Source organism: Chenopodium album, chromosome 9 (genome assembly GCF_948465745.1).
Source record: "Chenopodium album chromosome 9, dcCheAlbu1.1, whole genome shotgun sequence".
Lineage (NCBI taxonomy): Eukaryota > Viridiplantae > Streptophyta > Magnoliopsida > Caryophyllales > Amaranthaceae > Chenopodium > Chenopodium album.
This window is the reverse complement of record NC_137842.1, coordinates 8,161,854-8,177,399: the sequence shown is the minus strand read 5'-3', so window position 1 is coordinate 8,177,399 and position 15,546 is coordinate 8,161,854. Positions and strand designations below refer to the sequence as shown.

Sequence of the window (15,546 nt, the reverse complement as noted above, 5' to 3'; positions counted from 1 at the left end):
GTTATTAGAAAGGATGTGTGACAACGTAAGAAGAAGTACAAGTCAAATATGGCTTGCAGCAACTTTGGACCAACTTTATAATCACCTTGGTTTTTCCTTTTCGGTTTCATTTCATATTCAATTATTTCTTAGGAAAGGTTTAAGGAGTTGAATCAGATAATTCATTATCCTCAGTTAGTTTCAACTATGGCGGCGACAACGACGACGGAATCCAAGGAGGCTGTTTCTAATAATCCTGGCCTTCATTCTACACCTGATGATGCTACCAAGGGTTATATGATCAAGCAAACTGTATAATTTAATCTTTATTTTATGAATTTTGTATTTGATTTGTGATGTTATTGTGTTTAATTTATGAATTTTAATATTTTTTTCGGGCTTTGGTTTTTGTTCAGATGTTTCGAATTAAGGACCCGAAACTGAGCTTGGATTTCTACTCTCGTGTATTGGGCATGTCGTAAGTTCTCTAGTTTGATAATTAATGCTAGGAAAAAGATATATGCATCCCTTAAGGCTACATATTACTCCCACCGTTTTTAAATACTTGTTTCATTTCTGTTTTTTGCACTATTCATTTATCCTACTTTGACTAATGTTTGTGATTTATACATAAGAAAAAATATGGTCTTGCGGGTACTTTTTGGAATCATCTCAATGAATAGATTATTAATTTTCAATTGTTAGAATTTATACTTATTGATAATTAAAGATATTAGTGATCAAAGATTAGCATCGGCATGCGTGTTCAAGAGAAATGGAGCAAGTATTTAAAAACGGAGGGAGTAGAAGTTAAAAGAGAAGAATTGACAATAAATATACATTTTTTTACACCGATTTACTCGTGAGATGTCGATAAATTTCCAACTTAATATTAAAAAGGGAAAGATATTAAATGATGCAACCCTTACGGCTGCATATAGCATTACCTTAATGCTATACGAGTATTATTTTGTAAATTGTGTGTTTTGAAATTTGTATGATTGCTTATATAATTTAGAGTTTTGGGACATTTTAGATCATATGATGGGGATACCTTGGTTTAACTTTTGTTGCAATTTTATTCAGATCACTCTAAATGATAAGATCTAAAGTTGCAACAAAAGTTACCCTCTAAGATACTTATATAGTTTTTTTTTTTTTTTTTTTTTTTTTTTTTTTTTTTTTTTAATTTTTTAAAAAAAAAAAAAAAAAAAAGAAGGATCTTATATCTTTAAAATGGTGAAAAATATCTTTATAAATTACTTTTGTTGTGATGAAGGGGACCTTGATATCAAAATATGACGGCTGACTTCACTTTTTCGGCGTTGTCTATCATGTGACATGAAGGTGATGTTTAAAAAAATGTATTTTCCTTCTCTTTTTCCCATGATTTTGAAGATAGACAGGGAATTTTGAGATAAAATTTGGGAATAGAAAGAGAGAGAAAGTGAAAATGTGGGGAAAAAAATAATGAAAAAGAGCTTTTTAAACATTACGTGTCACGTGCATGATGGTCAACACCGGAAAAGTTAAGTCAATGACTATATTTTGACGTCAAGGTAGAGGTGATCAACATTGGCCTAGCCCACTAGCTCGGCCCGATCCGGCCCAAAAATAGGGCGGGTTTGGGCAAGCATAAAAAACATTTTTAGTTAAAAAGCCCGAACCCGACCCGAAAGCTCGTTTTGGCCCGACTAGCCCGCTATTTTTTACGGGTTGGGGCAAGAGAAATTGTGTTAAGGCCCGACCCCATTTTTTATCACCTTTACATCAAGGTCCATCCCTACAACAAAAATGGATTATAAGGATCTTTTTCACCACTTTGAACATAGGAAAATTTGATTTTTATAATCCAACCTTTCACCGGTCTTATTCTATTAATCCCACCTTTTGATTATACATGATTACTCCCACCTTTACACCCCATTTTATTTCATTAGGCCAAGGTGACCGGTAACCTTTTCTTCAGGTAATTTTTTTTTCCTTTTTCAATTTTTAACAAATATAATGGATTAAAAAAAATTAAAACATCCCTGCCCACAATGCCATCCCCATCCCCGACCACCCTCGCCCACTGCCGCCCCTCTCAGTTTCCGACCACTCCCTCTTCTTCCTGCGCCTTTCCCCCTCCAATGGTAGCATCTACTTTCGCACTTACCCTCCTATTTTCTTGGTTTTTTTCAAGAGGGGGTGAGGGATTCTTGGTTAGGGATCGAGTTGGGGGGCTTCTCTGGATTTTGGGTTGGGATTTTCGGGTTAATTGGAATTTTCGGATTAATTGGGGTTTTCGGGTTGGGGTTTATGGGATTATGTGGTTTTTGGGTTGGGAATTCAAGCTTGAAAAGGGAAGGTGGCTAGAGAGGGATAAGAAATTAAGAAGGGGGAGGGGTGGTCGGGAAATCGATCTAAGGGTGGTTGAAAAAGGTTGGGGACGGGGGTGGGAAAGAGGGAGGAGGGCAGGCTTCCGGGAAAGGGATAGATGGGGGTGACGGGAAAGGGGGGGAAGGGGAGGAGGGGGGCTGCCGGAAAAAGGGAGGGAAGGGGGAGGATGGAGGTGGAGGGGAAGAGGGCAGCCATTGATGAAGGTGAAGGGAAATGATGGAGGTGGAAGGAAGGGGAAAACTAAAAAATAAAATAAAAAAAGTTATTAATTAAAAATAATTTGAAAAATAAAAAATTTAATATTTGGACAAATCATAGCGTGACATGTGGCAAGGTAACTTATTATTGGAGGTAGGTGACCGATTTGACCTAAATAAATAGAATGGGGTGTAAAGGTGGGAGTAATCATGTATAATCAAAAGGTGAAATTAATAGAATAAGACTGCTAAAAGGTTAGATTATTAGAATCAAATTCCTGTTTCAAACTACCTCTTCATATTTTATAAAGTGTTACACTTTTTTTCCTCAAAAAATTACTAACTCAACCAAAGTGTAGCATTTAAAAAAAACAAAGGGAACAAATTTTAATATTATATCTCACTTCTCTCATTGGCCCCATCTAATTCCAATGCTATTTTTTATTTTTTATCTCACATTTATCATTTTTCAATTAACTATTAACTCTACCAATATTATTTTTCATATACCGTTTTTAATACACCAATTACCCCACTTACTGCTTATTTTATTTAAGTTACTTAAATTTTTAAAAATTATGTGTTGGTCAAAGTGTAACACTTTAAAAACACATAGGGATTATGTTATGGAATAAAATTATCATTGAAGTTGCGCCAGTTTGTTGGTTCTCCCTCTGTTCCATTGAGTAATTTTTCGATTCATTTTTGGTTGGGAGAATTTGATACGAGAGAAAGTAACGGGATGAGTTTTAAACAAATGGGGCATACATTAAGGGACAAATACAGGGAGTAGTTGTTACTTTAGCTTAATAGTCTTATACGATGTTGATAATATTTATTCTTTTTTACTTGTAACAAAACTTGATACGAGTACTAGAAAAAAGTTTTTCATCTGTTTTGTTTGTCATATTTAAAATACGTAGTATTAAAATTTTTTAAAAAAATCCATGGCAAGTGGAAATAATCAAACATTTGCCATGGAATTTAATGATTCATAATAATTCAAATGGAATCAAATATCATATTTTTTTTTTCAAAAGCTAATTAAACTATTACTAACTACGAAACACTTAAACGAGCCAAACTAGCTCTTACAAACCAACATAAACAAAAACAAAAACTTAAAACTTTTTGATCGACAAGTCTCTATTACTTGTTAGTGTTTGTAAGGCGTCGTTCGAAGTGCGCCTACGTAAAAGCATGTGTGAATATGCTTGGCACTCATAGGAAGTCGGAATTGACATAATACGATTAGGGACAAGGAAAGTAGGGAGTCGCCAACAAGTTTTTAAGGAACCTGTAAACCGTTCACGGATCATAAAAGGCAACCACGAATAAAGGGACAACGATAGGCAACAACGATTGACCCGTGAAGGTTACACCCCGTTCATAATCCATGAGATTACTAACTCCATATGGTTCGGAACCACGAAAGGAGGATCGAGGATGATGGTAAGAAGTGAGTCATGGAGTCACATTCGCCCGTATTGGCCTCTACTAGAAATATTCAATTTGCTCCAAACTATTATGAAGCTAAATTGGTTTAATATTAATGCAACATATAATTCTAAAATATTTGTGATCACTTTAATTAAAAACAAGATTAAAAAGGATCCTAAACCGGTTGTCCAAATTATCTTATTAGGCGTGATTTTCAATTACATATTCCCTTTAAACATGCAATATAGTGATCAATAAATATAATAAAAGAATAAACATTAATATTGGAAGCAATTCAACAATAATAGCGTAAGTCAAATTAAATACAAAATAACCTAATCATGATACTAGCAATAAGAAAATAAAATAAGAGTAATTAAATTAATTAATTACTCACATTCCGCGCGTTCCTTTAAATTGTTACATCATGAATAAATTGTTAGTAAATTCAATAAAAATATAAATCAAATTGAAACAATTAAATTAAATAAAAAGTAGAGTTGATTTAGTCCAAACCCTCAGTAATGTGTACCTTTCACGCCTTGGTTTAAGGACGGAACCTCGGGTTAAGTATGGACTCAAATTAGGTTAAAGAGGGAGAAGAAAATTATTTGATGATCAAGCTTGTTGATGATTGGAAAAGGGGTGATATGACCTCTATTTATAAAGAAAAAAAAGAAGGGTCGAAGAATTAAGATAAGATCCGAATTAAATCGGAATAAAACTCGATAGACTGCAGTTTTTACGGTTTTTGTTTTTATCATATCTTTTGATCCAGAAATCGAAATAAGATGAATAAGATATCGTTGGAAAGCTCTTGAAGTCTACTTCTAACCCAATTGGAAGATATGGCTGAAATAGTGAGACGGTGTCAGTTTTGGATAGAGTTTGACATTTTATTCATATCTTTTTCATTATAGTTCGGAATTGATATTATAATATATCATTGGAAAGATAATTTCAAGGGCTATCCAATCATATAAAATTTGGATAAAAAATATGAGGCACGAAAATAATATCTGTCTATCTTTGAACGTCTTTCAATTCGAATAAAATTAGGACTTTAAAAAAAAGGAGTTTTATTCAATTTCAAACTCTTTAATCTTATCTTTTCAAAAAGGATAATTAGGATCTTTTAGAAACTTATAGAAGTTTCTAATTAATCCTAATTGGTTTAGGAATTGGATTAAATCATTTGGACCCTCCGCATGATCATTGGGTCGTAGGTAAGGTGGACTTAGGTTTGGTTTGGGCTCAGTTTAATATTTTGGCCATAACTTATTCGTTATAACTCGGATTTGGGCTTATAATATATCGTTGGAAAGCTCTTTTAAATCCCCATCCAACTATTTAATCATTGGACCCATATTATGGACCAAAATAAACTTGATTAAACGTTTTTATAAAAAGGACACGAAATGAATGATTTTAAAGGACACGAAATGAATTAGTTTGGGTTTAAAGGCACGAAAAGAGGAAAATAAGTTATGGTTTGGGGAAATGGGCTAGGAATTGGTTTGTTTATGAAATGGAAATATATATATTTAAGCACTCAAAGATTAAATACTCAACCCGACCAATAATAGCGGTGAAAGGTTGTTCATCATTGGGCTTGGTTTTGGGGAGACATTTTTAGGTGTCTACAGTGTTGTTACCAAATCTTCTTGTCTTGGATCATACTTCTTAATAGGCAGCACAATTGAAATAATGACGGAGTAAACATTGTTGTTGAAGAGCAAAACCCATAGAGGCAAAAGGGTTGGTACAAAGAGAGTGTCGTGGCCACACCGGGTAAAACGAGTCGCAACTTGCGACCCCGTACCGTAAACGGGTACCGTAGCCTCTCCTCAAGAAGAGGGACTACATCTGACATGCTATGAACCCCCAAACTTTGCATTTGGGGAGCTGCGTTCGGGCAATGTTATTAAAAACCATTGCTAAAATATCAAGAGAATTAGACATAGTCAATTCTTTAAAGATCTTTCGACATTTGAAATCAGAATACAACACTGACAAGGACCAAAGAACACCAACCAACTCTTTACCGAACACCACAACCAACAAATTAGAAACAAACAAGGCATTATAGTAGTACTTTTTAACCCCTATGGAAGAAACCAACACAAACAGTGGTGGAGCCAACAATTTTGTAACGGGGGGACAAAATGAACATCTTATAGTTTGACAAAAATTTTTGAAAAAAAAAAATCAATACTTGAACAAGTAGTTAGTTAAACAATTAAAATTTACAACTCAAAAATTCAAAACACTTACTAAAAAATCCAACTTCATATACTAATTTTTCCTCCTCCGATTACATAATACTAGTACCTGAACAATGACTAATATAGAAAAAATTACTTATGTCCGAGTTCGAATTATGACAAATTCTAACATAAGATATCATAAATAATATGTAGTAAAATATACTTAGCATGATTTCCTATTACAAATTTACAACCATAATTTGTTGTTAACAAAAAAAAAGGCAAATTGTCTTGGACATTGTAGGCGTCGTCAGAAGTGCGCCTACGTTAAAGCATGTGTGAATATGTTTCGCACTCTTAGGAAGTGGGAATTGACATATACGATTAAGGACAAGAAAAGTAGGGAGCCGCCAACAAGTTTTTAAGGAACTTGTAAACCGTTCACGGATCATTTAAGGCAACCACGAATAAAGAGACAACGATAGGCAACAACGATTGACCCGTGAAGGTTACACCCCATTCATAATCCATGAGATTACTAACTCCATATGGTTCGGAACCACGAAAGGAGGATCGAGGATGATGGTACGAAGTGAGTCATGGAGTCACATTCGCCCGTATTGGCCTCTACTCGATTCTTATAGTGAAAAGTGATTCCTACGATCTCAAAGGCATACAAACAGAGATTCAATTTGCTTCAAACTATTATTATGCTAAATTGGTTGAATATTAATGCAACATATAATTCTAAAATATTTGAGATCACTTGATTAAAAAACAAGATTACAAGGAACCTAAACCGGTTGTCCAAATTATCTTATTAGGCGTGGTTTTCAATTACATATTCCCTTTAAACATGCAATATGGTGATCATTAAAAATAATAGAATAACATCAACATTGGAAGCAATTTAACAATAATTCCAACAATACAAAATCGTTAGAAAAATAATAGAAATAAAAGGAACATAATTCTTACTTTGATTATGTTTGCTTGCAACTACAAAATAATAAACGAGTTAGTAACTTCAAGGAAATAATAATAGAACAATAATTAAATTAAATAAAGTAGAGTTGATTTAGGGTCAAACCCTCAAACAGTTCTACCTTTCACGCCTTGGCTTAAGGACAGAACCACGAGTAAAGTATGGACTCCTGGGAGTGCTTGAAGAAGGAATTTTGAAAGAATAAGAGTAGGCTAGTGTTTAGGCTAGAGCATAGAAGAGAGAAAAAACTAGAGAATTAATTGATGCCCCGTACATCAGAAATGAGGGGGTATTTATAGAAAAAATGTGTTGAGGGAACACACGAAACCCTAAAATGATAAAAACCCTAAAAAAGTATCCCGCGACACGGCAAAGTGTACCGTGACACGGGAAATCCCACCGTCAGACGGGAAATATTCCCGTGACACGGTGCACATTTTGTGTGACGCGGGAAATATTTAGTGAACGGGGGAGAAAACGCGTTAAGGGTTTACGCGGAAAGGACACGGAAATTCCCGTGTCACAGCAGGTTTCCCGTGTCACGGGGAACCCCACCGTTAGACGGGAAAGTTTCCCGTGACACGGTGGACTGTTGTCGTGACGCGGGAATTTTCAGTTCGCTTTTCTGCCTAAATTCATTTTTAACCCTAATTTCGTTCAGCATTTTAAGTGCCGATTGATAATTTCGGGCCATTTTCTGATTTTATTATTATTTGGGTTAAAATAAATAAAAAGTTTGGGCCAAAATAAATAATAAAACAGTACAATAAAAAAAAAAAGGTTTGGCTCAAATTAAATAATAAGTTTGGGCTGAAATTAAAACTATGCTTTGACCAAACATCAAGACTAATCCATGGACTATTCAAAAATCAAATACGATTTTTTAAGCACTCTCGGGATTAAATAATGAACTCGACCAATAGTGGCGGTGAAAGGTTGTTCATCATCGGGTTTGGTTTTGGGGTGACATTTTTAGGTGTCTACAGACATACATAATAATTAAGTATTTAAAATTAAAGAAAATAAAAAAAAATGGACAAAAGCTGCATGCAAAAGGCCAAAAGGGGTATAAGAAATGAAGTAGCAGGGTTTCGATCCTGCGTTCGTCAATGAAGGAGCACTTTAATAAATGCTTAACCATTGTGTCGTTTATATTGTTGTTTATGTTTTATGAATGCAATTATATTTATACTACAAAAGCTGTTTTTTAAAAATAAAATAAAATAAAAAAAGAAGTGGGGGGACAGTTGTCCCCCCATGTACCCCCCTAGCTCCGTCCCTGAACACAAACCAACGCTCCCACAACAACACTCCTTTATCCTTTAAAAATTCAACTACCAAAAGAGAATTCCACTCAAGGCATAGCCACCCCACCAAAGTGTAAGAAATACACCACAGGACTATACCAACAAACCAACAAGACAACAACCATCCATAGAAAAAACTTAAGTAAAAACAACTTACGAAGATAAGTAACATACACCATCCAATAGACCCCCTAATAGCAAAAGGGGATGAAAAGAAGCTTAAAACAAGGAAAGAGAGGTAAATAAATAGACCATAGGTAGATCCATAACGAACGGTACCCATAACTTGGATCACAAAGGCAAATAACCCCAAAACCCTAACCCTAACCTTAACTTCACCGTTTCCGTCACGAACCACTACATGCTGACGGCGGCGTTAGGCCTAGCCTTACCAATGCAAGGAACCACGAAACCCTGACCTAACCCTAACTTTACCGTTTCTATCACGCTCAAGTAACCAATGACTGTTGATGGCGGCATTAGTCCTAGCCTTTAGTCCTTGTTTCGTCGGCGAAGTTCTTTTACATGAAAGCTTACACTCTGGATCCTTAAAGGACCTTAAAACACTAAACTCCCCTCCTCAAATTGCTACACCGAACATGAGACGATGTGATAAAAACTAAAGACAATAGAGGAAAGGAAAAGGGGTAAAAGGAAGAAGAGGAGACTCGCCGAAGTACGGCCACGGCGCTGAAACTCCGGCGAGTTCCTAGGATTTTCAAAGGAAAGGGTGAAGAAGGGAAGAGAGAAAACAGAGGATTTGGTTTAGAGAGAGAAGTTGCCTAGGATATTCAATGTATTGGTACAAATAACAACTATTACTAAAATAACAACAGCTGGCAATATCCTATCTTTTAAGTGTACTCATGTCAAGTTGTGGGTAGAATATTTTCCCACCAAAAACATATGTGAAGTAAGCAATTTAATATTTTTGTTTTCAAATAAAATTTTGGCCAGCTATTTTGCTAATACTCCAATTTTATAAAATAATATATTAATATGCATATGTATTAATTTTTTTCGTTATACTTTTAAAATTTTAGTAAATTAATTAATATTCAAACTTAGTTTAATACCTCTACAATCGTGACAACATAAATTACACAACAAATTAGTTGTCAAAATCGTGTATCGCACAAGACTAATCTAGTATATATACTACTAGATTAGACTCATACAATACACGGATTACAAAATTTTTGGAATGAAGTAGCTTATTTAATTTCTATTATTTATTTTCCAGTATATACTTATAAATTAGATCCTAAAAACATATCTATCATCATAAATTACATGAGTAACAAAATATAAAAATAAAATTTTAATTTATATACTCCATCTAAGAGTTGGAAATACAAAATAAAAATACTTGTAATTTATTAAATAATTAGAAGCACCTTGGATTTACAAAACATTGAAATAATGATAACATTTACCAACAACATTAGATCATTTTTTTTAACAAAGTCTAGCACCGCAATTTATTAATCATTGGACAGATTGTCCATGAGAATGTAAGGAGAAATTACAGAAGGACAAAAGTTCTCCCACACTTGTTCAACACCAAACGGTACTACTCTAGCAAGATGATCTGATGAGCAACGAAATTCCCATCTCTTTTAACATGAGACCAACGCAAAAATTCAAAACAAGAACAAAGCGATAAAACATCTCCCAGAACCGAATCAAGATCAGTGAGAAAGGTGGAGGCCTTTGAGAGACGAGTGATGATGTGTTGGCAAACCGACTCCAAAATCACCCTCCTATACCCATATTTCAGAGCTAGCTTCACTCCAAAGAGAATGGCTCTGCACTCGGCAATTTCTGGTGGCCAATAGCCACGAACTCGATGCACACCAGCAAATAATACTTCCCCTGCAGCGTTCCTTGCAACAGCTCTAAGCCCAATCCAACCCTCAGTCTTGAGGCAAGCATCACAATTAATCTTGACGAAGTCAGTAGGTGGGGGAGTCCATTTCTTCGGGCTGCTGCACCCTCTTTTGCCAGCCGCACCATATATCTTCAAACAATACTTTCTACAATCCTCAACCAGTCGCCATACCCTATCCCGTACCACCAGGTGAGGGATTTCAGTGTTGTTGAAAATCTTCTCATTCCTACGGCACCAAATCTGTCAGAGCAATGCAATCCCAACGAGACATTTTTTGGAGTTGTTATGCTTCTAACTCAAGATAATCTCCTTAAAATCAGATGATGGGTCTGAAAAAATAAGTTCGGAGCACTCACATTCGTTCCACAAGTCCTGTACAGCTGGAAGGAAAAGAAGGTGGGGTGTAGTGATTCTGTAGTGTGTACACACCAAGGGCAGTCAGCCGAGTCCTTCATATGCCTGTTGTAAAGTAGCTCACAAGTTGGCAGAGATTTTGTGCACATACGCCATAAAAAGTGCTTAACCTTAGGTATAGTATCAAGCCCCCAAATCTCGACCCAGGCTTGATGGAAGGAATCCAAATCACAGGATTTGCCAAGCATATATGCAGTCTTGACAATGTAAGAACCATCTTTGGAGAAAGCCCATGTCAAAAAGTCCTCTGTCTCTCTGTAGCTAAGGGGTATAGCCAAGATACACTTGATATCTCGCTCTTCGAAATTTGCAGCAAGTAGCTCATAGTTCCACTCACACGACTCAGCATTGATTAAATGTTTCACCAAAGTCAGCCCATCGACACAAGGAGTAGTCATGAATCTTCCTTTATCATCCGCCAACCACGGGTCTTCAAACACTTTTATCTTTGAACCACTCCCTACTCTCCAAATCAGTCCCTCCTTCACAAGCGACTTTGAACCCCAAATTCCTCTCCATGAAAAACTGCAATTATAACCAAGAGCAGACTCTAAAAAATCAGAATGGGGAAAATTATTACCTTTCATAACTCTCCCAAACAACGACTCCGGGTGAGCTATTAGACGCCAAGCTAGTTTGCCAAGAAGAGCCTCATTAAACACACTCATATCTCGAAATCCCATCCCACCCAAGCATTTTGGTTTGCACATAACCTCCCAGTTGAGCCGATGCACCCTTCTTCTATAATCCGAGTTGCCCCACCAAAATCTTGACGTAAGGGACCGAATTTCATCTATAACACCACTAGGCAGCTTGTAGATCCCCATTAAATATGTTGGTATAGCTTGAATCACAGCTTTTATGAGCACCTCCTTTCCGGCTCTCGAAAGTAACTTCCCTTTGTAGCCCTGTAACTTTTTCCAAATTCTATCCTTTAAAGCCGCAAACACCATTCTCTTGGATCTCCCGATGACAGTGGGAATACCAAGATACTTCTCGTGCTTCATAACCGGTTTCATTTTCAACAAATCAACCAACTCTTCCTGTTTCCGAACACATACGCCTTTGCTAAAAGAGACCTCCAACTTATCATAATTAATTTTCTGACCGGAAGCTGCTTCATAAATGTTGCGTATATCAACTATCTTCGAGCATTCCACACGGTTGGCCCTTGCAAATAGCAGACTGTCATCAGCAAAGAAAATATGGGATATTTTCGGCCCTTTCCTACTAGCCCCTGCTCCATGTACGAGCCTATGATCCGAAGCCTTCTTAATCAAAGCTGAGAAAGCATCCGCCACCATAATAAAAAGTTACGGAGACAAAGGATCACCTTGTCTCAGTCCCCTCGAAGGCAAAACCGACCCAACTACAGAGCGGTTAATGATGAAGGAATAAGAAACTGTTGAAACGCAATCCATCACCAATCTGACCCAGCGATCAGCAAAACCCATTTTTAACAATAAATTCTCCAAAAAATACCACTCAATTCGATCATAAGCTTTACTCATATCTAGTTTCATGGAAATAGTCCCTTTCCTCCCTCTGCTTCGTTTCTTCATTGTTGGAAAATTTCCATAGCAATCAAGGCATTATTTGTTATTAATCTACCCGGAACAAATGCACTTTGATTTTCTGAAATGATTCTTGGAAGGATATATAGATTTTAGTCGCATGACAATAGCCTTAGAAGCAATTTTGTAGAGTACATTACACAAAGCAATCGGTCTGAATTCAGACATAGAAGTGGGAGCATTCACTTTCGGGATTAAAGCAATATTTGTACTGTTAACCGGTTTAGCAGAGCACCTACCATGAAGGATATTGCTGATAAATAAAAAAACCTCATCACCTACGATATGCCAGAACTTCTGATAAAAGATGGCATGAATACCATCCGAGCCTGGGGCTTTACATGGATGCATTTCACAAATCACTGCATATATTTCTTCCTTCTCAAACGGCTTAAGGAGGGCAGCATTGTTATCATCATTAATACACGGGGACACTAGTTCGAGGACCTTCTCACAATCATCCATTGTCGGCCCTGTAGAATTAAACAAGTTAGAGTAGAAATCCTGTGCAATATCTTCAAAATCCTCCTCATCTTCCTTCCAAACTCCATTCACATCAAAAGACCCTTAATTTCATTTCTTTTCCACCTTTGAGATGCCTTATGATGAAAAGATTTTGTGTTTAGGTCACCATCTTTTATCTCAGAGACTCTAGAGCGGAGATACCAGTAGGCCTCTTGTTTATTCTCGAGCTCATCGAGTTTCACTTCCAAGGACGAAAAAAGTTCAAGAGTCTCTTTCGTGGCTGCCTCACTCTATACTTCTCGTAGTGCTTTCTCAGTGTCATCAATTTGTTTGTCAATGTTCTCAAATTTCTTCCCGCTCTAAGCCTTGAGAGCATTTAGAAGATACTCTAACCTCTCTTCCATCGACATACCTGCTATTTCAGTCCAAGCATCACGCAGAGATTTCTTACAAGAGGCCTTAAGCAACCATGCCGTCTCGAACTTAAAGTTATTTTTCCTTTTTTTTTCTTTTTTTCTTCAGTCTCTTCAGCCTTGCAATAATAGCCGAGTGGTCAGAATTTACCCGAACTAAGGTTTCGACACAAGCATCTGGAAAGAGATCACACCACTCTTCATTACCACAAAATCTGTCCAGCCGCTCATGAATCAAGGTTTCCTCGGACAGACCCTTTTCCCACGTATACCACAGCCCTTCGTAGCCCAGGTCCCTAAGCCGACACTCCTCTATAGCTGCCCGAAACTCTGTAATTTCCCTGCGAACACAATCAGCCCCTCCCTCCTTCTCCTCATAACTCAATATTTTGTTATAATCTCCTCCAACCAAAATCGGGCCCTTAAAGGAGAAGCACAAATGTCGTAAAAGCTGCCACGATCTCCATTTGTTCCCCGAGTCCAGCCATCCATAAAAACCCACATACCTCCATGAGTTTCCATTATGCTCTGTCACATCCCTACATATGTGGTTTTGTGACATATAAACCAATGAAAAAGAAATAGCATCACTTTTCCAATACAAGCATAATCCTCCTGCTAAGCTAACACTACTAACCCCTATTGCACAATCAAAGTTGAGTCTATCTTTAAGCTTTTCAGACTCAATTTTATTTATTTTAGTCTCATAAATAAAAAGTAACACCGTCGCATAAAGCGAGCACCATCTCCTCAGTGCCTTAACTTCTCGAGGATTGCCCACTCCTCGACAGTTCCAACATAACAAATTCATTGATGTTCGCGGGGTTGGTCAATACCAACTCTCGCTACTCCATCTAGAGTTGTAGCTTTATGAATACGAGCTCTTTTTGTAATTTCATCAACATCCACTTCATCCCCCTTCGATGATTCCTTGCGCTTCCCACACCTGCTTTTTTCCACTCCAGTTGCTTTATCTCCACTGCTCCCTCCTCCCCCCTAATTTTAACTCCTTTTTTAGCCAGCCCCTTTTTTGAAGAAGGTACTGCCGAAAATTGGAATAGCAAAGGCTCTTCACTAACGGGGTTTCCACTATAGCTACTAGAGTTATTTTTCAACTCACTCTTCTCAAGAACACTATCCTTTGTCACCTCCTCTGTCACATTCATCATAGGACTCGTGTAAGGACCAAGCAAAGCTGCAATGTCTTCAATCTCTCTTCCCCCTTCTCTCCTACCATCTCCTTCAGTCTCCTTTCCCTGCACTATTGTAGGGAATAGTTTCAAGCCTTTAAAATCCCACTAGCTTGAACCCCACTGTGATCATACACTAAAGTACGGTGGCGTCCAAAAGGGAAGAAGATAGAGCAAAAGAGTCGCCAACAAGTTTTTAAGGAACTTGTAAACCGTTCACGAGGTGAAGGTTACACCCCTTAACGATCCAAGAGATCGTCAACTCCATAAGGTCATGAACCAAATAAGGGTTCGGGGATGATGGTACAAATCCAACCTAAAAGAGATTGAACCTGCCCTAATAATAGGCCTCTACTTTATTCTGCTCGTATTCATGTGCGCTTTCTGACTAACATACAATTAATAGGATTAACCCTAAACCTATTTAATCTATGTTGGTTGAATATAATGCAAAAATAAACTATTATTGGCGATCACTTGAATTATAATCACAATTAACCCTAACAAGATTATTAATTATCTTATTAAGCGTGATTACAAGTACCAAATTCCCTTTAAGCATGCAATAAAAGGTGTGATCAAGCAATAAATAATAAGCATCAAGCAACATAATAATAATCAATATCATGATAATAATCATCATAGATAAAATCAAAACAATAATAATCATAAATAAAATAATCATTATCAAAATAATAATAATAATAATATTCATAATCATCATAAATTATAACAATTATAATCATAATCATATTCATGTTAATATTAAAGCATAATAAAAATAGCAAGATCCTAGGCATGATACTAACAAGATTAATAACAAACCCTAGCATGTCACTAAGCGATAAAAATCAAATCTTTAACCCTAACATGATACTAACATGAATAAATATTAGGAAGAGAATAAAAGGCATCATAGCAATCATATTTAATATTAAAAATACCCTAGACATGATACTAGGAATATCATAACAACAATGTAAACATGATTTCTACATCATAAATCAATTAATCAATTAAAGTACTTACTTGGATGCCTCGTACCTCTTTCTAATAACAAAATACACACGTTAGTAACTTCAAGGAAAATAATAGTCAAAAC

General features: G+C 36.4%; 1 protein-coding gene across 1 annotated transcript in view; it reads left to right on the top strand.

The window, feature by feature from the left end:
• The window catches only part of LOC145558356 (lactoylglutathione lyase-like), a 37,010-nt gene continuing 21,464 nt past the window's right edge, over nucleotides 1-15,546 (top strand). The window contains exons 1-2 of the mRNA XM_081619576.1: nucleotides 1-291; nucleotides 396-457. Coding sequence (XP_081475702.1) covers nucleotides 187-291; nucleotides 396-457 — 167 coding nt within the window. The 5' untranslated portion in view covers nucleotides 1-186. The remainder of the gene's footprint in view (nucleotides 292-395; nucleotides 458-15,546) is intronic.